The sequence below is a fragment of the Poecilia latipinna genome, unplaced genomic scaffold (assembly GCF_001443285.1).
Source record: "Poecilia latipinna isolate Pla-1442-1.1 unplaced genomic scaffold, P_latipinna-1.0 Scaffold234, whole genome shotgun sequence".
In the NCBI taxonomy this organism is placed as follows: Eukaryota; Metazoa; Chordata; class Actinopteri; order Cyprinodontiformes; family Poeciliidae; genus Poecilia; species Poecilia latipinna.
Window position 1 is genome coordinate 26,160 of NW_015112850.1, and position 26,321 is coordinate 52,480.

Sequence of the window (26,321 nt, forward strand, 5' to 3'; positions counted from 1 at the left end):
CGACATATTTTTGTCATTATAGTGGGAATCAGCAGAAGAAAATAATTTTGGTGATTCCGACTGATTAAACTTCAGACAGTGAAGAAGAATGTGTGTTTTTATTCAATGTATGTAAACTTTTGGTTTCAGGAGGCTTGGAAGAAAAACAGGGTCCAAATGCACATTCATGCCACGTTTTTCCAACTTCCCTTTCTCCTCACAGTTATATACTACTTTGAGTTGGCCTGTCCCACAGAACCTCAATAAAATGCAATAAAGTGGCTGTAACATCACAAAATGTGAAAGAGACTTAGGAGTACAAATATTTTTTCAAGACACTGGATGTGAGCAGAGAGGAGGTGGATCAATTGGCCAGGGTCACATCTCTTTTATGGGCCACTCGGTATATAAACATCAGTGGATTAGATTAAAACACCCCCACCCTTCTCAATTAAGTGGTGAGCAGCTATGGTCATGGGTGCATGTGTTCATATCCAAGTGTGTGTGTGTGTGTGTGTGTGTGTGTGTGTGTGTCTGTGTGACTTCTGGATACAGGTGGGGAGGTTGGAGCTGAGTGGATTGCCCAAGGAGAGATGAGCCATTAGAAATCGGCTTTAAGACGCCCCTGTGGTTTGTCACAGCACCAAAGCGGCTATTAATCACACTGGCATGAAGACACCCACACTCAGAGAGAGGTCCTCATACACACAAACTCTGTGTCATAAAGGCTGTGTCAGAGTTGGAATGTAGAGGATGCTCCGCTTGTCCAGACATAAAGGGATATAGAGATGCTCTCCCGCCACTTAGTGCTTATGTCATTATTATTACAGGCTGAATACGATAAAACAGTCAAACAAAAATTTTATTTTGTCAGATTTTCACCACCATCTTCATGCATTTATTGTGTTTATTATGGTTATCGACCAACACAAAGTAGAGCATGTATATCCAATCTTGTCCACCAATCTAGTTTACCTCACCAAAGGTCTGAAAATCATCAGTATCGGTCAAAACTGGAATCAGCAGGTCAGACTTTTCAAAGATCGGTGCACCCCTCATTTACTCCTTTTTATTCTCATATCCAAAAATAACTAATGCCATGAAAGCAAATAAGAGGTAATAAATTTATTTATATCATTGCTTCAGAGGTCATCTAATTGGTAAGTAGAGTCCACTTGTGAGTAATTTAATAAGAATACCTTTATTGGTCCACCAGGGGGTAAATTGACATTTCAGTAAAGTCCGTCCAAAAGAACAAACATAAGTCATGGGCAGACAGGTGCCTCAGGCTGCAGCCACTGGAGGCGCTGCCCTCCAACGGCTCAGTATAAATAAAGTTGCTGTGTACTGATGTTACAGAAGGCATACTTTTCAAACCCAAAGCTGTCCTCGTTGATACACTACATGTGTTGAGAATTAAAGCTGTACATGACCCGGAACAAAGCATCTTCCAAATGACATCATGCTGTGGGGTCGCTTTTCTTCAGCTCGTCTGAGCTGACAGAACGATAGATGGAGCTAAATAAAAGGTAGTTCTGGAGGAAAACCTGCAAAAGTGTTGAGATTCAGGGGGAGATTCAACTTTCAATAGAAGAATGAACCAAAAAAGACAGAGCAGAAAAAAAAGTGTCTCTACAAGATACTGACTAAAGAAGGGCTTGATAAATACACGATTTTTAGTTTGACAGAGATGTCGCTTAATGCCACCATGTCTCTACCTTAGAGAAGAGTTAAGGTCATAAAAACATTCCGCTTTACTATTACCAGCAGATGTTAAATATAAAAGTAAATGAGGCGAGGATCATAAATGCTCCATTACAGGCATGCTGAATGGCACACAGATCAAGCCAGAACATCACTGACAGCTTACTGAGTACGGAGCTTTTTTCCCCATTGCAATGCAAAGTATTTCAGCAAAATTATCAATGTTGCTTTGACACTTTCAACCAACACTCTGATTTCTGCAGAACAATCCCAAACCAGCTTGAGAATGGCTGAAGCAACATGAGAAAGTCCAATCTACACTCCTAGACCACTGGCAAAAGTGGGACATGCTCCGTTTTAAATGGGTTGTCACAATAACAGACTGGTGTAGCCATTACCTCATTAGGACGGCAACCAACACATGAATCTACTTGTGGCAGCGTTTAGAGGGCGCCGCTGGTCCGAATGCGCCACAGAGCAAAGTTAGAATTAACCCTAAAGTCTAAAAGCCAAGCAAACCCCAGCAACAAATCATCATTCCCATCGGCGTGGCGACGCACAATGGAGTCCGCTGTGGCGACAAAACAAGCGCATGGCGCCGACGCAGAAAGCCGCTTTGGTACTAAATATCACCATTTTTGTCTGTGCATAATTGAAGGCTTGCATGAAATGATAAGCTGTAATTAGAGCGCGTTAAATCTAAGATTCATTACAGCACTTCGGAGACGCTGGTCCCTTCTTGGAAGAATACTAATCACAGCCTCAGAGCTTCAGAGGCTGTGTGCTGTGGGGGGAACTGATAGTAGCTGCTCTTAGGCCGGAAAAAATGGAATTGTACTCAGGGAAGGAAATAAAGCAAATACAAAGATAAGATTGGAAAATGTATGTTTTTTTTGTGTTGTTTAAATGAGATAGATGCATGCTGGTGTTTGGGAATGCATATGAGCGACTGTGTGCCTATCCATGTGGCTGTTAGAGATGTGTTGTGACACATGTAAGGCACATTACAAATTGCCTGTCACAGCAAACGTCTCTTGGAGGAGTGACTTGTTTTCTGAAGATGGGATTTTATTGAGTGTGTGTGTGGGTATTTGACACAGGACAGTCACAAGTGTGTAATAACAGAGGCTCTGATTAGGCTTCTGCTCTCTTGCATCAATGTGAGAGCCTTTAAATCCAGTGCATTCGCTCAATTAAAGAAGCCGGAAACCTGCGTACCGTTCCGTCCTTCATGGCGACTGAAACAAACAAGTACGCTCCAGCCTCGCTCTCTTTCTTGCTCTTCAGCCCTCTTCTCTTGGAACTGGCGAGACGCCAAACATTTAACTCTCAGATTAGTGGAAAAGTGCAGAGAGCTTGAAAATATCCATCTGCTACAGATCAGTGATCAAAAAAACGTCTTTAACACACTGACTCAGCTTCAATCCCATGGTCCAATTTACTTCAGTCTGGACGTTTTCCCCCAAGCTCTCCTACGGTTGACAACAAACTGACTGAGAGCTATTAGCAGACAACAGTTGGTTTTTAGGGTTTATTGTTAGGGGCTGACAGGTCTTTTCCTGTCCCATAAGGCGAGGAGTTGTACTCCTGTCCTGAAAGTTTGCTTGAAATCCTGACACACTCCCCTATCTCCTTCCATCCTCCTCCTGTCTTGTCCCTCAAGTCATTCCTGTCTCTTAACCTCTGACACAAATGCGTGTTTAATGTCCAATCCAAGGTAATTTGTTTTTACCAAGCTTCTTTTCTTAGCAAACTGTTCAAGAAGAAGAAACATGCTTTTTGTAGCAATCTTTCTGATTCAAGAACAAGGCAATGAGACAAGCATTTAGCAAGAGTTTGCTTTTTGTTGCAAAAAACAAACTTTGGTACACAGTGTAGTGGTTAACAGTTTCTTCTTACCTGACCCTGTGCACATCGCGGAGCGGTTCCCTGTGAGTGCGGCCCCGGTTCGTCCCTGGCAGGGTCCGGCGGTTGGCAGTGGAGTAGTCGGGTTCCAGCTCGTACGGCTCCTCTTCTTCGGGCCCCAAGCTGCGACGGTCATCCTCCAAACCGTAAGGTTCGGGCTGGAATCGCTCAGGTTGTGAGCGGTTAAGATCCACTGTGCTGCTGCCCATGGGCACCTGGGGCTGCGCCACATGGCCGTAGTCGTCCTTTCTAATTGGCAGAGTGTAGCTGTTCTCTGGACGGTAGCTGTTGGGCATGTAGGGGTAGCGCGGCGGCCGGAAGTTGACGCCACGCGACAGGCTACCGTAGTTGTCCGTCAAATCTGTGTAGCCGTCGTGGAGGCCATAGTGACGGATGTACTGGCTCTCCGGTGTCTCCACATACGAGTCGTTGTAGGAGTTGTTGTAGGCGCGGGTCAGGGTAGAAGTTGCTTGGGGTGTGATGAAGCGTTCGCCTCCGTTCTTCATGTATCGTCGGTCGATGGAATCAGTGTAGCTGCTCAGAGGGGATGAGCCTTCAGGCAGAGGGAGGCCGTCTGGGCCCAGGGGGACCTGCCGAACTGTTCTGGTGGTCACCGTCTTCACCATCTTAGTCACCTGGAGAGAGGGGAAGATGCATATGTCAGACAGTGACGCAGATTTAAAGTTCTTTGCATCAAACGAATAATACTGTGGCATTTTCTGGGCAACATCTGAACAAACAAGACCCAATTAAGTCAGGTGGACGTAAAGTAGAGAAAACATCTTTATATATTTCTTTTCACTCGGATTGTCATCCTCAGAGTACTCCACAACAATGTTACTTTAAAAACACAAGTCACCATATTAGCAACAAAACACCAGGTGCAGCAAGTTTTGATACTTTCCTTCTCACTATGAAAACATTAATTTTCTTAAAGCAATGTCTGTGATACAAATTACCAATACTTTAAGAGATTTGCGCTGGGTAACCAGATGGTGACCAGCATTGGTCGACTTTCAGCTTGTTCTGATGTGAGCACATCCCAGTGTACTAACAGCTTACGAGATCAACAACAATCTTCAGTGTGGATGCTGTAACTAATGAAATTAGACTCAAAGTTAGCGATCTTCAGGATCAGTGAGGTGACGACAATAGGAAAGAGATGTGAGGAACTTAATGGGAAACTTAAAGGTGTTATGCCATGTCTGTGGTTTATTTTGGCCAAGAAAGATTTCACTGCTAACAAGAAGACAGAACAGAATACAGCTGCTTTTTTTGTTTTTGTTTTGTTGTTTTGAGCTTTCAACATCTGTATGTTATGAAATATGCTGAATAAGAAAATATCAACATGTATTTTGAAATCTCTAACTAAAGGTAATGGGCAACATTCTAAGTACACACTGAAAAAGCTCCAGAAATGCCAGCAATGCATGCTGCATTTATCTCAGTTTAAAACTAAATCAATTCAGTTTTGTTTTGAATTACTAGTAAAATCCAGTTTTCTTCTGTGACACACAAGTAGTGTGAAATCATCTCTGCTCCTACTATAAATATTTAAAGACACATGGTAGCATAATGGTTAGGAAAAAAAAAACACTATGCTGTTTTTATTTCTTCCATACATACAATATACAGCTAAACACAACAATTCAGATGAAACATTCAGATCCAGAATATTGCGCACACACAGAATGAGAGCAGACTGAGTCTCTTAGAGTTTGATGCAACAGACATGTGAATGTGCAAATGCTGCTCCACCAGACCCTACATCCTGTTAGCACTCTAGGGAAAACGTTAGCATCCCATCCTGTGGCTGGACGGGGTTGGGGGGATGAGACTACCAAACCAGAATGCATCCATTTCTGAGGCCCACTCCCTTCTTTTAGCTTAATATCTTTATATCCTCTGCTGTAGGCTGTGTGAATAGCAACGACAGACAGCAAGCACAGCTCTGTCTCCGGGCTCTCCGTTCATACAGAAAACAATTTAGGCGCCCAGTGAGTTCTCCTGTGGCCGATAATTGCCTATTTTGGCCGGGGTTATAAATTCATCTTCAAAATTAATGAGGCTGATGAAAATATATTATCGTCTGCGAATGTGCACGATTGGTGGAGTTCATGTTACCCCGGAAAAGGTGTTGGAGAGAGGTTAATTTCCACTTGATAGGAGCGGACCTGAGCTGATTGGCTCGGAAAAAGCAAACAAAAATAGCAAAAATAAAAAAAAGGTCCCTTCCCATCCCGCTAATCAAGAGGTTTAATGTTGATCAACAGCCAAGGTAATTTGTAAAGTGCTTTCTATACTATCAAATCAAAGATATAATTTCATCTTTAATCAGCAGCAGGGACAGAGAGATGCAAGATATCAGACATTACCAGGAAAAATAAACCCGTGCTACACAGGGGGCGGGGTGCCAGGAGCAGAACCGCAAACCACAGATTGGCTATTTAACATGGTATCCTCATTAACTTTGCTGAAACAAATAGAAATTTACACTGGCCTCGTTTCTTGATTACACCCTGACTGAGCTACATAACAAAGCCCATTTCAGGAACATCAAGGTTCATTTCCATGTTCCAAGTAATTACAGAGTAGTTTGTTTTCGACGCCAGTCCGCCTTGGCTTTGCACAGGTAAAGTTTAGAGCACATTTGCTGGATTCAAGTCAGCTTTAGAACGGGACAAAAATCACAATGCTAGCTCTGCAATTCACCAACTAACTTTGGCTTTTAAGGCATCCTTCCTGAACTCTAACAGTAAGTACAGCTGAAACAAGTGATTTTTACACACTGAATAAAAACGTACACCATAAACATACAGGCAAATTAGAATCACCAAAATGAACTATTTGTTAAATGCCTCAATAATGAAAAAGAGAAAATATCTCTCACTTGAGATTGATGTGGAGAAATAACTAGTTCTCAAAGATTATTGCAGATTGCTTTACTTATTGACACCATTTAAACACATGGCTGCACCAATTGTGATGGGCGATATGGACTTAAAGTTTTATTGCAACACTTTATGGTGCAATTGTAGGAACAATAAAAGTGACAATAACTATTCATTATTTCTTTTTAGTTAAGTTCATAGCTCTGACTTTATGACACAAAAATCACAGCCCCACAAATATTGCTCTTGAAAAACATTCCCATTCGTAAGAAGTGATGTGTATGACTAAGCTGGACATTCACTGCATTTAATCACATTTTAAAATGTATAGATTTATTGATAGCAGGCCTGTCGCAATAAGCAATACATCAACTAATTGCAGGATAAATTAAAACGAGTTAAATAATTTCCATTTGTATGATTTATTGTTTTTCTTTTATCTCTTTCTACCAAAAACTGGATGAAAAAAGTCTTCAGGCTGGTGCTTCACTTTTCACTAGCCCTCTATTTTTTTTTATGAAGCACAATTTTGTTTACAGAGACTTCATAATTAATTTTATTTGTTGTTTTTGATGTCTTGTTTATTTATTTTGGATATTTAAAAAGTCTTCCAGCCACAGTGTTAAATATTCATTAGAATTTAAAGTTTATTGATTTTTGAAAAACTGCTCTCGCATTGTTATGAAAATTGTCTCAAAATAATATCGTTTATCACAATAACTTCAGGACCAATTTATCATCCAGCAAAATTTGTTTTTGAGACAGGTCTAATTGATACTCTCATTGAACTGAAGAAAATAGTAAAATTAATCCCAATATTATGGACAGTAAAAGTTTTTTTAAAACATTAACTGGAATTTATCTTGACAACGATAAATTAAGATTTTCATCACAATAAGAATGTATTGCGATAAATGATGAGCGATATGACCAATAATGTCCACTCCTACATGTCCTGCATTTTCCAGAGCAACAAACTCCCAAAACTCCAAATTAATTAATATAAATACATTCATTTAATTGAGGTTGTTGCAAAGGTGTCTTTTTTCAAACTACATACAGCGTCTCTATTTTCACTTTATCTCAGATTGTTGTGAATTTGTACACACTTTGATTAGACCTAAATGTTTCTAAGACCAGATCATGTCATTGTGATCCAATACAGAAAAACTCAAACTAAAGGAGATCAATCTTTTTAATGGCGACTGTCCATTCACCAAAGCAATAAATGCAGTCTGTTTATGTTTACATTAACCTAAGAAGAAGTCATCGTTTATTCTATTTTATTATGGCTGTTAGAGGCAGAGTGGAGGGTTTGATGCTACAGCTTCCCTGCCTCGACATGCCCAGCTGGCATGTACTATTACAGCTTTTTAGGCAATCTGCAAGGGCTGCGAGCGGATCCATCACCCATTTTCAAACACCCTTTGATGTACGCCCAAGTTCACAAGATGTTAAACCATCACGCAAAGGGGAGACGAGGGACCTGGGTTTCAGAGGAATGACTGAGTTCTGCTGGAGTGGGGTAAACACCTCAAAGGGAATTGCTGAATTGGTAGTGGGAGGGATTATCCACAAATGTAGCAACTCTACTGACATTATATGGTTTAGAATACAAAAAATCTATAAAAAATTCACATCAGTAGGGAAAAAAGTTTGAAACAATCGCAGGCAGTTAGACACGGTCCTTACTAGTTTGCCAGGCTGTTAAAAATGGCGTAAAGACAGAGAACATCCATTTAAAGCAATGTAAGATGTTTTATTACCGTTTTTTAACGGGAGAATCCATGTGCATGGTGGCTGGGTAGCCGAGACAGGAGGAGGCAGTAAATCATGTTGCTATGCAAGCTGTGATGAAGCCTGCCACTGATTTTCACGCAGGCTAGAGAGCTTCTTACGAAGACTCGAACAGAAACCGCTCGTTGCTTTGTTGAAAGAATAAACAGTTCTGACTTTAAAAGCCGATTATGATCATTTACTATTTTGGGCTGAACGTTTTAACTCGCCCCCACTTTACCTGCTCAAGTGTCGGCTAGCAAGCCCGTTCGGGGGCAGTAAAATGATTTTATTTGTTTAGGTGGTATACCGCAACTCTCATTAGCTCATATCCAGAGGAGAGGAGAAGGAATGCAGCTTTTATTGGTCCAAGTCGAAAATGTCTGCTTCATAGAGACTCTCTGCCAGCAGGAAAGAGTGTCTGGACGCTGGCCAAGGGAAAGTATTTCACACTGGGGCAGCAGGATGAAAGTGGATATAATTGACTGTTTACATGCGCCCATAGACTCTACTACACATCGCGGGTCAATTGACCGTAAGCTGAATGAGCTGAGAACGTAGGGAGAATCTGTAGTTAATCTGCTTTAACAATTTTAGACTGTGCATCCCCGCATGAGGAAAACTTGATCATTAAATTTGCAGATGATACCACAGTAGTGGGATTGGTTTAACGGGAATGGTACATCAGTGCAGCGGAAATGAATCAACCAGCGTTGAGAGATTGGACAAGAGGGAAGGGATGATTATTAACTCCCAGAGGTCAAGATCCGAAGCAGCGACTCTCAGCATCACCACCCATGTAGCAGAGAGGGTGGATAAGTGTGAGTTCCTCCAAGTCCAGATTTATGATGGCCTCCTTTGATAAAAAAAAAAGAAAAAAACAAGTGTTGTCATAAAACGGAAATTGCCACCAGCATCACTCCATGCCAGAATCCTCCCAACATCCTTCAAAGCTGTGGGTCAGAGTGTGTTGACGTATTGCATCTCATCATGGTACTCAAGATGATATATGGCAGTCAGGAGGGGACTGTAGGGAGAAAATATCAGGTTACATTCTCAGGTATTTTTAGTCAAAAAATTCCATAGTTCCAGAAATTTTCCGTCATCAAGCACTAACATCTAAACCGAACTATAACATTAACCGTACCCTGACTTAAAAGCCAACCCACTGTACATTAATTGGTAAAGTTGTACAACGAACCCCCACCTATTCGCAGTTCAGTCTTTGTGGATTCACCTATTTGTTTTTTTTTTTTTCCTACGGATCGGAACGCCATAATTATTTGTGAAAAATCCTATTTGTTGATTTTTTTCGTACAGCATAGATAAGATATTTTAAAGAAAATGCAGCCTGGGAAGTTAAAATACCTAGGCACAATGATGCTTGACACACTATTGGCTGGTGTTTGCAAAGCAACCAATCCAGGAGTGTTATTGGTTTACCTTGGCGATGACACCCTGGATCCCCCAAATGCAGGAATAAGAAAGACCAAAGGTCGCAAGCTTCAGCAGCAGTAGCCAAGACAGTTTCCACTGTTCATTTTAATCCATATTAAGGTATACTGTATTTGGTGTGTGAACTATTATAAGCATTTCTAGAGGGGGAACTCAAGTATTTGTGGATTTCAGCTATCTTTGCTGCTTGTGGTTGCTAAGACCCATGAATGCAGTGGTTTCCCTTTGTATAGTTTACATTTACAAATCTGGAGAGAACCGGTTAAATATTGTACATGGACCGCAAACCTGGAGAAAATATCATCAAGTATCTTGACTGAGAATTTTTGGTGGTGTTGGTTCAAACTCTGCCGATGAATCTCTGCCACCATATAGTTTATGGTCCTGCAGAGGATAGTGAGAGGAACTGAAAAGGCCTTTGGAGGTCTCTACCTTCTGTCCAGTGTCTACTTCCTGGATGTAGCTCTGAACGTCAGAGGCTTCTCACACTGACTTCAAACTTTTTAAACGATCTTTGCGATCTTTGTGGGGGAGTTTGCTTGATGGCAGACAAACAATATCTTGTTTTTTGTTTTGTACGCCATTTGTTAAAAAAAATTGCAACATCTGTACTTGTCAGCTACGACTTACTCTGAATTGACTGCTGAACGCACCCCGTAATCTATTTACAGCAGCGTCTGCTTTTCAGTTCACTTCACATTATTCTGCTTAAAGATTTTTGCTGATAGTTTATCGCAAAAACACATGGTTACCACAGAAGCAACTTTTCTGCTGGCAGATCAAGACGACGAGAGAAGCTTCTGCGTTTCATCTTCCAGCAGTTAGACGTGGGATAACCATCAAGGAACATCGTGTTGGAATTACACAGCATGGTTAGACGTTCAGTTCCAAGGAAACAGACATGCACAGAAATACATCTGTGAGCTGCTGACAAATGATTGGAGAGGTGGAAGAGAAAAGAGGTTAAAAAACAAAACACGCGGAAGAGACGATGAGAGCGGATGGCACATTAAGAGTTGGGATGCATTCGAAGTTCACCCTCGACATTAATCTGCTTTACTCTGCAAAGTAATTTCAAGAAAACACACAACTACTCCATTCAGTAGGTTGCCAGAGCCTTTAAAGTTGTGTCCTTCCTTCCCCTTGGTTTTCAGCAAAGCCTTTGATTAGTATGATGTTTTGCTGCACGCACTGGTGTGCATTATTCCTAACAAGTTATCCCCTCCCCCCCCCACTTCACCCTCCATCCAGTGCATAAAACATGTGAGTGTGAGAAAGAGTGTAAATGTGGCCAATCCCCTCGCAGTAAACAGGCTGGAGGGCAACGGGTCCTCCCTTATGAGGGATTAGAGCTGGCTTTTTAATTACAGCTTCACAGTCCCTGGACTAGAAGCTCCACACTGTGCTCTCCACTCATCTGATGGTCTACGGGGAATGACTTACTGCAGCGATGTTGCCATCTGCATCCAAAACGCTGCACAGCAAATTTCTAATCTATGGAGGTATGTCTGAAAATGTGGAAAAAGTCCAGACTCATCTAAAGAGGGCATCTGGCACAGAGTCTTTGAGCGGTCTCGACAACTTAAAATGTATTTTTTGTTATTTGGTAACGAGTCACTGCCAGGAATGTTCTGTGAATACAGCCGACTGCCAGGGTTTAGCACAGCTTTTATGCCGTAGAGAAGAGACAAATACCAAATGTGAGTTTCCTTTTCGACCAACCTTGTGCGAGATCCTTGAGTGAGAATCCTCAAAGGTAGCAAGTTGTGTAAATACGGTAAATTCACTTCAAAATGAGACATTTCTTCTTTTCCAGGGTGTGTGGACTTAAAACAGCAGAACTCTCCCCTCTTGGCAAACAAGCAGCTTGAATAAAAAAGGATATCTCTTTTGTTGTATAAAAAAGTGGATAATGAAAAGCTTCACACCCTGAATCTAGGTTTCAAACTCATATTCTGAAACAAGAAAGGAAGTAGTTCTAATTAAGATTAATAAACATTGCCCTGGCAAATAATTAAAAATATATATATAAAGAAGCCATCAGCACTTTTAAGTTGTTTGTACTGCAGTATTTTGAGTACACTGTAGAAATAAAATAATGGCAGAGGGTCAGAAAATATGAATGATTTGTAAGAACTGTGAGAACAACATCTGCAGCTAACAGTTAGCATACTGATGCTAAGCATAGCATCTGTTTCAGAGCTTCCTATCCCTAAACTAAACTAAAACGTTGCATACTGCTAAAGTTTAAAATCTGAAATAATCAAACCAAGACGGGACAATAAAACACCAAACAGTTATTCTTTAAACACTGTTCGGATCTATTAGTCCCTTTTTTAGTTAGTGGAAACACAAATAGGGAGATTTTCTGAATGCTTTTTCACAAAAATTGTCTAACAGAGATTATTTGTGGAAAAAACCCTCTAAGTATGTTTATAGACTCTTTCAATCAATCTGTAAAAGTCAAGTCTTCAGTTTCTCCAAGAATCCTGCTGAAACCTCCCATCACATTCCTGTGAAACAAAAATCATCGACGTTCTTTTCTTATGAGCCTGATGTATGGGTACAACTTCAGAAAATTATGATTAAAAGTAAAATGTTTGACATTAACAAGTCACTCAGTAGGAAACACTCTGAACACTAAGGGAAGACAGGCAGTGTGTTAAAGACAGCAGAACAAGGACTTTCTTACCTCAAGATTCCTTTACGCAGGATTTTTGATGCACAATGCTAACAGCTTGTTGTTGTCATTAACAGTGACCAGGCTAACAGGGACAAGCATCAGTCTACAGCTCCTAAAATGATGTCTTCCTTCTTATTATGCAATCAGGACTGTTGATTCCTTAGACAGTCATTTAAAGGACAGTTTTATAGTGGCAGTATTTGATGCACGTAAAATATCATGGAGAAGTCTGATGTCACTTAAAACCAATGAAAAGGACAGGGAGCACCCCGCCCCTTCAGAATGAGTAGAGGATAACCATAACTTTTCTTTCCCTGATAAACTCTGAACCAGTTCACCAAAACGACAGGAGAATAACTTTCTACTCGAAACTGAAAGAATTTCTCTTCAGTCTGAGATTCCACAAAATGACAGGCACAGAATCCTCAGCTGATTTTATTTTTCTAAAACAAAACTTGACAGAAATTCTCCATTCTGTGTCTGCAGTGACTATTGCAGAAGTTTAAGCCCCATAAAGTGTGACTTTTCCAAAAGAAAAAAAAAGACATTTTATCTGAAGTCAATACACCTGGAAACAGACAAATATTATGAGGATGAACCTTTCCGATGCATGAAGAAGCTCGTGTGCTACATTTCACAACACATTTAAAACAGGAACACATTCAGTTAATGAGGGTATAATTTGTTAACACTTGTAGAAGTGGTGTGCAGCCTGTTAACACATTAGTCAGCATGTGGTTACAGATTATGGATGACAACTTGAACTTGTTTTCAACGCTTGTGCATTTTAGGCATTCTCCAATACATCATTGGAACGCTAAAACACATATATATCTAATTGAATTTCAATTAATTGTCTGGATTTAACGTTACAATCGTTATTAATAAATTATGCTGCATTGCCGCCCTAAAGGCGTTTTAGGCTAAGCAGAGCAAAACATGGAGAAGACAGTATTACTGGGGATAGATTATCTCGAGAGGTGGAAGCGGCAAGCTGCGATTTAAAACATGGTCAATTGTGTTAGCTTGAAAAGCCACAGACTGTGCTGTGCACGGCTGCCGTACAGTGTATGGGGCAAACATCGGTGGCATGGTGACGGAAGCCGCAGCAATACGTAAAGCCACACTCACCTTCACATTGGTTGACATGTCCTTTCAGGAGAACAACAAAACACAGTAGAGGGAAAGTCAACAAAGGGGGTTTCTGAGAAGCACACAACTGGGAGAATGATCCAAAAACTGACTGATGATAAGAAGGAGAAATAAACAGAAATAAAGCTGCGAGCACGGGGGGAGGGCCCCGCTTTCGGGAGCAGGATTACGGGATTTAGAATCCCTAATAATGGAAATCTGGGATTGCGAGCAGAGTATGCTGCTGGATGGCATTCATTTTGACACTCTGAATTCATCTGGATCCATAGGCGACATCGACGGCCGCAAATGCTATTAGGCGTCACACTAAGCGGAGAAGGGAGGGAGGCAGCTGCACTTCTTTTCGTGCCACACTGCAAAACTACAAAATCTTACCAAGCAATTTTGGTCGACTTTCTAGTGCAAATATCCTAGAACACTTGAAATAAGATAAAACAAGCAACTTTTCACCAAGATACAGGATCGTTTTAATTAAATAATTCCTTAATATTGACAAAAGAAAAAAGTTATTATTCCATTAGCAAATTATTTCTTATAACATGGGGAAAATGTGTTGTTTTTAAGACTATCACGATAACAAATGTTTCTGGACAATAAATTGTCGCAGACGTTATTGCGATAAACAATAATATTGTTGCTCTGACATCATTTTCAAGCAACATATGGTAATGACATCATAATGCCAGAACACATTCTCAAAGGTCAATAAACTTTAGATGCTTAGGAATATTTAACACTGGCTCTGGGAGGCATTTTAAATATCCAAAATAAATAAACAAATAAAATGAATGATGAAGTCTACGTAAACAAAACTGTCCTCCAAAATAAGAGCTAACTGAGACCAAATCACCAGGCTCAAGACTTTTATCATCCAGGTTTTAGTAGAAAGAGAAAAGAGGAAAAACAATAAATTATGCAGATGGAAATTATTGAACTCAACTTTAATTTAATTGATTTATTGCTTATTGCAACAGGCCAGCTTGTTATTAGTGAAATAATCTACATGAGGAACAAGTAGTTTTTCATCAGTATTAAGGAATTATTGACGAGCTCCAATGTCTGGCTGAAAAGTTACTTCTAAGATAGTTTTATCTTATAACTTTAACTTACTAAGATATTTACAACTAGAAACTAGACCAAAAATATTTGGTAAGATTTTGTGCAGTTTCAGGTTGAAAGTATATTATATATATATAATATACACAAAACACTATTCAATCGCCTCATCTATATCTAATTTCTGTCAAGGTGAAACAGAGTTACCGCATTACCTTGGTCTCTGTGCGCCGCGTGGTTCCGTCGTCGGAGGTGACCACCGAAACGTGAGACGTGGGGGTGCCGGGGTCCTCCTCTATGGTGACCGTCTCCTCCACCACCTCCTGCGGCTCCTGCATCATAGCCAGGGATGTGGCGTTACTGGGGCTCTGCTCCTGGACAAAGAGGAGGAGGGAGGGATGAATCAAAGCAATCAGGGCTCAACAAGCAGATTTTCCTAATCGCTGTTGCACAGCATGGCGGGAAAACAACTTCTAGGTAATCATCTGCTAGACATACAGCAAGATAAACCTGCATCTGTGCTGCCATAGCAACAAACCGCATTAAGATGCAGCAGAGGAGAGGCGCGTCGTGCTTAAGTCGGCTGAAAGTGAAGCGAATTAAACATAACGCCTCTCGTGATTGGAAATGCAACACGTTTGCTTTAGGTAGATAGGAAGTGTGGAAGAATGTGGAAATTAATATGAAAGAAATAAAAAGGTTTGATTACACTGAAACTGTGAGATAAATGACACGTGATCGTGACGAAGAAATAGAAAAAATAACTTTTGCATAAAATGAAAAGCAACTAAAGCAACGACTTTACATTTTTAGCTGATACTAGATGATTTGCATCCCTGCATTCTTATGGACAATATCAACTCCCAGCAAGACAACATTTCAGATATACATTGGTACTGAGTTCAGGTGTAATAATATGTTCTATTGATTGTAAGGAAATTGGGACTTTAGCTGAAATTGAACTCTACAGCTCGAGAATTTTCCCAAAAGAAATTTCCAGGAAATTTCAAGCAAACTCTCAGACGGTTTGAGAAACCCTTACAGATTTTCTCAAAACCACTAAAAGTCCACAAAATGTTCCACCTCTAGTTGGATGAATTCAACAAAATAACCAAAATGGCTTTAGTCAAAGTTTTCTGCAATCAAACTGAGCACCTGGATTTCTAATTCCGCACAAGACTCAAGTTACATACATCTGTTGACCTAACAAACATGTGCAAGTGTTCATCTAGAATCCAAGCGCAAAAAAAAGGACAAGGGAAACAGCATTCTCTGTAACGCAGACACAGCGAGTAGCAAACACCTCCCAACCCACCAATCACTGAAACTCTGTGAAAGTTGGAAGGACTATTTTTGATCCACATTTTACTGGGAGGTCATGGATTTGAAAAAACTGTCTACAGGCGACGGATGAAAGTGAGTATTGAGTTCTACATTTTCCACCTGACCTGATAAAAAAAAAAAGCCTCGAGATAGATATGCTTCCTGCTGCATTTCCAGCTGATATAAAAAAAAAAAAAAAGAAACAATAGGAAGCCAGTGTTTGGATGTGCAACGCCCTGGCGTGGACTGCTGGTGCACAAGAGTGGGACAAAATTACAGCTTTCATGATGGAGAGGGGAAGGAAGGCATTTGAGGCAATCACAGATAACCAAAACAGCACGGAGCCAAGAGAGCAAGAGGAAATCACGAGTAACGGGGAAGGCGGAGAGGCTGAAGGTGGAGAGAGGCAGAGTAGGGGAGTGAGTGGGAACTTTTTCTGATGACCTGGTAAGAGAGGAAACAGGGAGTTTGTGAACTTGTCGACCGTTCTGCTAAAAGCTGACTTAAAGGAATTGCTTTTTAAAGATGCCTGTCACATTGATGTAATGTGCCCAACTCACTAATTTCAGGGTGCTTTCACACCTGACGGTCCTGGAGACTCTGTTCGATTGGGGACTAAAGTTGCAACATTTGTTACATTTCCAGCTGCTGCCGTTCGCTTTCACACTGCACTCACTGCCAAACGAACCAAACCCTTTGAGAAACATGTTCCCCTCCTTGCCTGTGGTGGCTTGGCACCAAGAACCAGTGAAAGAAGTGACACAAAACATCAGAAGACGACACTGAGCAAAACTTCCTTCTTCACAAAATGTAAATAAAAATGGAGTGGCGTCAGATTTTAACAGTTGTAGGATTTCTCTTTTGGTCTTTGGTAAAAGACCACAAGCCAATTCTCCCAATAGTGCTAGACTCTCATGTTTGTTTTGGTTTTATTTTGATAGAAAGCGCCTTGCATTCTGGTGTCACCGTTTCCTTCTTTTGGGGCGGTTTCCGGTCCGCTTGCATCCACATATGAAACCAAACTCTGCCACAGTTCAACTGAACTGAGACCTTGGCGTTTAGGCGGACCAGAGTTCGCTTTTTCGATTGCACACACACACACACACACACACACACACACCTTTCCAAACATACCAAACTTTACAGACAAATGAACTACAACTCAGTTAACAACCAGAAATCTCATCTGAAATTTTCCTCATTTTACAAGTCCTCTGAAGCAATTAAGACACAAATCTAATCCAATGAGTCTTTTTCAATCAGCTACAAAAACCTGATGTGACGGACGAGGTGAGATCAAGGAGAAAGTTTCACAATTGTTCCTCCCCTGCGTTTTGTCGAAACTCTTCAGGTGACAGCTTGTCGAGAGAGAATGCCTGTTTTCTTCACATCTTTGAAGACACTAATAAGTGAACAGCTCTTCATTGATTGGGCAGCTTTTTTTTCCAACTTCAAAGCCCCCAAAAAGTCCTCATTGATCTCCAGTCTTTCCTGGTCAGTCAAACGTTTGCTCGTTTTAGGCTGAGGATCTCTCTGCCTAATCCCTTGGCCCTCTTGCTTCTTTGCCCCAGATGGGAAAAAGACCAGAGCTGACATTTAGGGATAAATATCACCTCATAAAGGGCATGAAAATGGACACTGTGCACCTGCTCCACTTTATCCAGTAACTCAGAGTCAATTAGAAGTCAGTTTAGCCATTAGATGTGGAAAAAAAGGTTCCAATGAGAGTTTTTTTAGTCATTAGAACCAATAATGGAACTAATGACAAACTAGGCTATCTGCTCTACTGAAAGAGACACGTTTATTTAAACAGTCAATAGCCAGCTGACGAAAAGTTGTTTTTTTTTTTAAACACCTGACCTGAGGCTAAACAGCCTCGTTCTATAGGGAGAGACCTACAGAGAGAGAAAAGGTCAGAGCTGATTAGTTCCCTGCAATCAGCATGCCTGTAATGCTCCATTCTAAATGTGAATTACCCTCCTGACCGCATGCTGGAAACAAAAACAGCCTTATTTGAGGAGTCACAAATTGCAAAATAGAGAGTGCAGTGAAAGAAACACGAGTTAACTGGATAAAGCTCGCTTTAGGCACCAAAAGGTCAGGAATATATTCTGATTATCTGGACCTACTGGGATTCACTGGCATCCAGGCAGCAACAATCTCTCCTTGAAAATGTGCTTCTACCGTAATACAGAAAAGAATTACAGCACTTCAATGGTCAGAGTCAAACGTCATGTCAACTCAACAGAGAAGCTGAATGTACTGGGTGATTGTTTGCAAGCACTGATAATCCACCTCTTTTGCTTTTGTCACTTCTCAGGAGTCAGGAATATGATTATTGGCCATTTGAAGAGATCCATAATGTTTCCTTTTTAAAACACTCTAGGATTTGGGTAAAATTTGAACTTTTTATATGTTAATCAGCTGCTTCTAGTTGTGAAAACAACACTTTGTTGTTACGGTTGCACATTATAACATCTGTAAGAGCAAAAATATGTCCGGCTGCACAGCATTCAAAACCATATGGAATAATTTTTCATAAAAGCATAAACTAAGAAAATGCAGTTGGGCTACTCCAACATGCTGCCACCACGAGCAGCACAAGTCTATAAATACTAGTAATTAGCCAATATTTACTCTGAACATAACCTAATGCTGGTCATAATATTTCAAGGAACTTTAATGTAAATAGGTTAAGGTTAGAGAGTCTTTATTTTTAAGTAAGAAAGTAGTTTTTGAGTAGTCCAGTTGTGTTGATAAGTCAGCTAATAAAAAACAAGAACACTGTCTAACAAAATAAAGCGTCCACTAACTTAAATTCATTTGTCTACTAAAAATCAATAAACAGTGTTGACATTGTCACTTGTAAACATTGTGACAATACTGCAACCAGCTAACTGCTAGTCGCTAGAAACCCTAAAACTGACACCCGTTTAATTGTTTTCAATCATGGCTCAGAGTTTTTTTTGTTGTTGTTATTTTGGTTTTTTTTTTATGGAATCCAGATCATCTTTGGTTGATACTTTCCAACAAAATCTGATATATGAAAACTCTTTTAGAAAACACGGAAGATAAGGCTTTCATTCGGTGTTCTGTTTGGCATTTGGACACCCAAAAGTTTGACAAGTATGAAAACCAGGACTTGAATTGTCCAGATTGATTGACACTTGTGAAATTTTAACTTAAAAATTGGTTGTCAGTTTTCCCCAAAACATTGCTAAAACCCATCTTGTAAAATTCATACCATCTACCACCTCATCCTGTGAACTGAATGCATCGCTACGGTAATTGAAGGATTTATGTTGCTTTGGTTAAGGATACTCTGGGTAAACTCTCCATATTCAATTACTGGGCTCCCCATTAATTAGCTACATCCCTGTGACATTGAGGGTCTTTGTAGGCTCATTGTGCAAACCCAGAGGAGGCGCAATTCAAGCAGGAGCACAACATTAAAGCAGCAGCATTCTACATTTATTTAAACCATGTAAAAGCACTGGATGGGAAGAGGTGACGGGATCCTTGGAGGGTTGTTCACTTCCTCGGTTCCCTCCTCCTCAACTCAGTGGGCATTAGGTGGGAGACTGAAGTTGAACGTGACATTACAGCCCTTAAATAAATGATTAACAGGTGTCTGGCCATGGGCTAGCTCGGCTTTTTGCCAGTCACAGGGGACAACGGGACTGATTGTGAGTCAAGGAGACTCAAGAAAGCAGTCAAGGGCAGGAGAGGTGGAGCACAGTGACTGATTTTGGATAGAGGAGTGATAAAATGGCATAAAGATCATGGAGGGGGGAATGCGATAAAGGAAGGGGGAAAGGCTTAAGCACATGCAAATGTTGGAAAAATGGTTTGTATAACCAAAAAGAAAATTTAAGGCAAGATGAGCCATTTTTTATATCAGCTACACTGTGACTTAAACATTCTCCACTGGCTACTGAGGAATGGCACCTCTTTCCTGCCCATCAAACACAGGATCTATCTCTTTAGAAAGGCCACACTCATATGGGGTATGACATAAAAAGTGGGATTATAAATATTTTCAAACACATTCCATATAAAAGTCAATTTGATGGGCAAAAAGTAAAAACAGAAACGCAGTAATGACCTGATTGTAGAAGGATACATACGCTTAGACGTATATCATATTTTATAGAACTTTTTCTCCAGTATTCAGTCTTTTTGGTTACAGACCTAAACTCAACTAAAGAGAATCTAAATCAGCTAAAAACCTCGTCTGCATCAGTAGGATTTTTTTCTTTAGCGAAATTTAGCGAGGATTTAGCGAAAGAATCAATCTCAGCTTGATTCTTTCGCTAAATCTAAAGTTTGCAAAGCATCTACAGAGGATTAGGATTTTTAATCTATAAAAGCATCAGCCAGGGCGGGATAAAAACCCCCACAGCGTTTTGAATACTCTATAGCACAGTGAATATTGTGTTATCGATATAGTGCAACAGTGGCGCTACACAAACAGAACATTTCGCCAAAACTGGAGAAACGACAAGATAGAACACAGGCAAAAAAAGGTACATTTTTGGGCAACTACTCAGAAAGTATCAACACTAAACATGACAAAAAACAACATATATACAGTAACAGGTCATAGAAGTAGCATCATGACCTGGTGTTAATGATTTTGTCAATGAAGAAGGATGTGGAAAAGAGATGTTCCAACAATCGGACGGACAGACAGACGGACGGACGGAAAACGTCATGGAGAACCAAGAAGAGCTTCTTGGGGGTTTTTCATACCTACTTCAAATTAGGTTTCTGTAATCTATTCATAGTTCTATGTAAAGAAATGTTGATATATGGTTATCTGACCCCAATGCAAAACGTCCACCAGGAGAAGGAAACTAAGAGAAGATAGTGCGTTTTGATCAGGATTTATATTTACTGGACTCATCTAGCTCAAACCAAAATCAATGGAAACGGGATGCAATACATATTTTTCATCAAATAATGTAAAGGTCAGCTTGCAAGATTTAAAGGCAAGATTTAAACATGTTTTATGAAAGTATCACTGATAACAGTTAAATTACGTAGGAAAATGATTCTAAGATTCAATGAATACAAATTAAGGTTGAGATTTGGCAAAGGACTTAATTGACTGACATTCAGTCAAGTATGAGCATGCTGATATAAATCTACAGAGAAATATTATTAATCTGTTGCATATAACCCAAGGCAGACCATCCTTAACAAGGTGTACATACTCATAGCTCAACATCAGCCACAGCAATCGATTCCCCCAGAAGATTTTGCCCTTGACAAGAGGCTCAGAACAATCTCCTGTGGGGTCCATATAATTACGATAGATCACGGACAGAAATTCAGCCCCTTCAAAGGAGCCAATCTCAACAGTAATGGATTTCCAAGCAGAAAAAAAAAGAAAAAGGAGGATAAGTAGGAATACAAAGGCAGGAGATTAAGTGATACAGTGGTGTCAATTAGCACCAACCAGCTATCTGCCATCAATTCAACCCCATTCATCATCAGTGTTCAATAAGATGGCTGGATGTTGTCTGAGAGCAGAGAGAGGGAGATAAGGAGCATCTGGGATGGTGAGTCAAAGAAAAACTTTTGTTGAACTTGAGAATGAGCCATGATTGCAGGACAGGTTGAATTGTTTTAAGTTGTGCTATCAAACAAAGAAAGTTGGATGGTTGGTTAATTACAAGAAACATATTGATATCTGGAAGTCAAATTTAGCCATTTAAAGCGCTGCATCATCTCAATACATAAAAAAAAATGAATGGAGCTCACTCTTACAACTATGACGTGAAAATTAAAATTTTGTTATATTTTACTGTATTACTGTATTTTTATTATTGACAATGTAAAAATAAACAGGTTTGTTTTGATTAATACTGACAGAACATGCATCAAGATTATTCCTGTTTATTCATGTGTCATAACCATCAAGTCAAGTTTGCAATGACAAATAAGTGGCATTTTTTAAAATAAAACATTTTTTTTCCCATATTTGAGAAATGGTCGACACACATGGTGAGACTACAAGCACTAATTGGCTGGACCTCTGTTAAGCCAGTCACTTTACAGGGGATGAATATTTACACAATCATTTGTTGAATGTTAAATATCTATATTTATTTAATTGCCATTATTTTCTGGAAAACATTTTAAATTTTGACTTTTTCTTTAAGAGGTTACCGGGTGTACATAAGAGTCTGATTACACTCAGCAGAGCAGCCACTACAAGAACGACGATGAAAGCCTCCATTTATAGCATCATTGTGGCACATCTTCACCAGGAGTCTCACGTAGACAGCGTACCGGTTTGCCAGCAGGTGTAATACTACAACTACAATCAATGCCAATAATAATGGTGGTATTAATAATGGTAGCAAAGTCAAACTGTGATAAATTGAAAAATAAACCTGTTTATTTAAGGGTAAATATGTACATGTTGGCAACAGTGATTTTTACCTGAGTTTTTATTTTATTCTGAAATTAAAATACATTGTTCTGTGTTGGACAAAGCAGTTTGAGATCCTGTACTCATGTCTTAAAAATGGAAACATACACAACTTGAATTGCACTTGGCAGGAGTTGTCAAAATCATGAAATCTGGTAAAAACATGGTTAGAAATTCTTCATGCCCCAAGTTATGGTATGTTCTGTATTTTTCTTTTCTCTACATAAAATGATGTCAATCATGATGAAACTGATCATAGCTTGAATTTAAGAAAACTGTGATTTGATATTTGTGTCTTATAGCTCACCACTAAATTAATCTTTTTTTTTTTTTGTCCATCCTTTATCTTCCACTCAGTTGACGGTTAGGCTGCCAGGGCAGAAAATAAGCAGAAAAGCCCAGACTTCCCTCTGTCCAACCACTTGGGACAGCTATTTGGTGAAATTCAAAGATGTTCCCAGCCCAGTCGAGACACATCGTCACTCCAGTGTGCTCTGGGTCTTATCCTTGGTCTCCTCCTGGCAGGGTGTGCCTGAAACACCCCACCAAGGAGTCATCCAGGAAGCATCCTAACCAGATGCTCGAGTCACCTCAACTGGATCCTCTCAATGTGGAGACTGAGTGTCTCTGAGTCCCTCCTGGATGACTGAACTTTTCACCCCATCTCTAAAGGAAAATCCAAACACCCTGCAGAGGACACTCATTTTGTCCACTTGCATCCATGATCTTATTCTTTTAGTCACTGCCCGGAGCTTGTGACCACAGATAAAGGTACGAATGTAGATCAACCGGTACATTGAGAGTACAGGCTGCACCAATGCGTCTATTGATTTCCCACTCCATGTTTCCGTCATCCGTGAACAAGACCCTGAGAAACTTGGCGCAGAAACTCATCTCAGACCCAGAGAAGGCAGTCTACCCTCTTGAAAGCTCAAGCATCATCGTCTCGGATTTGGAGGTGCTGACTTTCTTCCCAACCGCTTCACTCTTCGCTACGAAATACTGTAGTGAAAGCTGGCGGTCATGGTCTGATGAAGCCAATGGAAACACATCATGTGTAAAAAGCAGTGACCCGATCCTGAGGCCAGCAAAACGGATTTCCTCAACACCAAGAAATTCTGTCCTTAATCATTTTCTTTTATTTTCTAAAATCAAATCCAAGGTGCATATTTATGTGAAAAGACCTTGACATATTTTTCTCCAGCAGATTTATTTAATATCTAACAATTACAGAAAAGGGATAAAATTACTTTTTCATTTTGCCATTCTAAATAGAAAACCATGGTGTGCTTTGTTAAAGCCTTGCTCCAAAAATGTCATGTTAAAATTGGCATTTTCAAGACCTGAAAAGATGTGTAAATTAGGATTTACACTCACCTTTAGAATATATGAGCTTTAAAAGACCAATGAGGCATGAAAATAAACTCTCTCATAAAAACCTTAAATCAGAAAAACAGACAATGTATCATTAATTATTTCTGATAAAAGAATAACTTAATAGGTGCAAAAATCATCGCCGCAGTTAAGAGAATATCACAACAATATTAAGGCTGCACAAAGAAAAACTACATATAAACATTATCCTTAAGTTCTAAATTGAAGGAGACATATTGAGTCCAGTAAAATCAATCATCTGCAGTATATAGTTCCTATGAAGAGGGAACCATGTTTCCCATTGTAAACTACAGCAGACGTTTCCCACTCACTCCCACACGAGAGCAAAAATTAGATCTGTACGTCTCAATCGGAACGCAGCAGGAGGGAGGCTCGGGTTCTTCGCTTTCAGACGGTACACTCTGTCAGATCACCATCTGGTCAACCATTCTGGTGTGATCAGAGTCACCTTCCTTCCACACATGCAACACGCTCAGGCTCAGTCTGACCCCTGCGCTGAGACTAACAGGATTTCACTCCGGAGCCACGCCAGCAATCATTACATGGCTCTTACACAATTAATCCTCAAGCAAAGATCGCCTAGCAAACCTCGGGTCGTCCAATTTCCCATCAGCCCCTTCTGCTTCAACCACCTGCCCTACCAGCAGCTCTCCATGGCAGAGGATAATGTGATAAAGTTCTAGCAAGAATGAAAGAGACAGAGGGAGAGCGTGAGAAGGCAGTGCACTGGGGTGAAAAAGCAAATGTGAACTGTGGCCGCGTGATCCAAGCACTCGAAACAAAGAAGGTTTGTGGGATGGAGCAGGGGTGGAGAGAAAGTCAAGAAAGTGGCTAGGGGAAACTAGCAAGGGTGATGATACGTGGCAGACACCCAATACAGCGCGCTCTCTAAGGGTGAAAGAGGAGAAGGGGGCGGAATGCAGTTACGTCCAAGGTCAATGACAGGTCCAATCTCAGTTACAGCTGGGGCAGAGGCCCCCTAATACCTGGAGTAGTTCCAAGTTCAGCTGGCGCAGTGTTTATGTGTTTGGCTTTCGGTCATTTTGTGCCTTCACCACTTCTACCTTTGTAGATTTGTTCTTCAAATTCAAAATCTGCCAAAGCACCCTTTTCTCACCTGCGTCATTTTGTACCCAGCAGGGGGACGGTTTGCGCTCACTATGACAGCTGAAGATTGAAGGTAATTTTCTATTTTCAGCTCAGTTTTCTCTACGGAAAGATGGATTTGTTGATCCTAGAAATATTTACAACCATTAGTAACTCTGACTGGATCAGGGTTTCTTACCATATTTCAGAAGATTTTATGGTCATGAAGTAGAGCCAACAAGGGATGAAGTGAAAAGAGTATGAGTTGTTGAAGAGGTAAAGTGAGCCCTTGTGTTTTTAAGGGCATATTTCAACTATACAACAGCGAACTGAAAAAAACCAAAGAGGGAGGATGACGTCCTGGTGATACAACTAAGAATGATGGGAAGCTTAATATCTCCTCCGATGACTGATCCTCGGCCAAATCCGGGCCTCCGTTTTCACCTCTTTCTCGTTTGGCCTCTTAGTTTCAGACGTTGGCTTTATTTCCCTCTCCCCCCGTCTGATTCTTCTGCCTCTTCCCCGAAATCCCCCTCCTATCTCCCCCGACCCATGCATCACCCTCTGCTGATGTGCCCTTTTGTTCCTTTGCACAAGCGCTTAGAGACGGGACAAAACTTAGCCAGGACTTGACAGACGCAATTCCTTCCCGACAGGGCATCGTGAACGGCATTTAGCCCACTCAGAGTGGGCTATCTAGTGACAGACTGAAGCCCCCGTGGAACCCATGGCAACATTCGACACCACCTTAATCTCTAGAAAGACTAATATTCCCATGCAAATTGGCCAGGAGATGTTTTAAAACCTTGGACAATTTCAAACATATGCCCTCAATTACGCACCATACACACAAGCAGTCTTGCACACACGGACTCACATACCACATGTGTTTTCCTCGTATTTTATGTCCAGGAGTCAGTTTGGGGAGTCAAAGATCCAGAGAGTCACTTTAACCACGCAGCAGTCACCAAATTGGAGCAATGGGTGCAGAAATAAGTTGTGCAGTTATTTAGTAAGTGGCCAAGGAGACAAAGAGAAGAAGGCGGATAATGAAGGAAAACAAAGGAGGAGGAATCACTGGAGCTCATCGAGCAAACTAAATCAATGAGCGGCGGAGAGGGGTCAGCGCCCGCAGTCAAGGCTTGATTGTTTGGACAGCGGGTGCGGCCATGAGGAGCAGGTCAGAGAAGAATTCATCTGGCAAGGATGAAGACCAGCAGCAGCCTGGAGCGGTGGACGGGTGGTGGGCGGAGTGTGGGGTTAGGGGTGGGTTTGTCGCGATGGTGTAGCTCTGGGTTCCCACAGGGCGGCTTGTTTGCAGCGCCCCTCCTCTTAGCCTCTGGATCACTGTCAGCATGATTTTGTCAGAAGGCTGGTGACTGGAGGGGGTTGAGAGAGGCGGGGGGAGAGCCGGGGGGGGGGGGGGGGGGGGGGGGGGGGGGGGGGGGGGGGGGGGGGGGGGGGGGGGGGGGGGCCC

The 26,321-nt window shown here is 40.9% G+C and overlaps 1 protein-coding gene across 7 annotated transcripts in view; it reads right to left on the reverse strand.

Annotated features, from left to right (window-relative positions):
* Positions 1-26,321, reverse strand: part of arvcfb (ARVCF delta catenin family member b) — a 216,559-nt gene that overhangs the window by 18,705 nt on the left and 171,533 nt on the right. For 6 of the 7 annotated variants that reach the window (XM_015032221.1, XM_015032220.1, XM_015032226.1 and 3 more), the window contains 3 exons: positions 14,817-14,975; positions 13,525-13,545; positions 3,583-4,223 (listed from right to left, as the gene is read on the reverse strand). In XM_015032221.1, coding sequence (XP_014887707.1) covers positions 3,583-4,223; positions 13,525-13,545; positions 14,817-14,975 — 821 coding nt within the window. The remainder of the gene's footprint in view (positions 1-3,582; positions 4,224-13,524; positions 13,546-14,816; positions 14,976-26,321) is intronic. The other variant, XM_015032224.1, reaches the window with a different exon arrangement.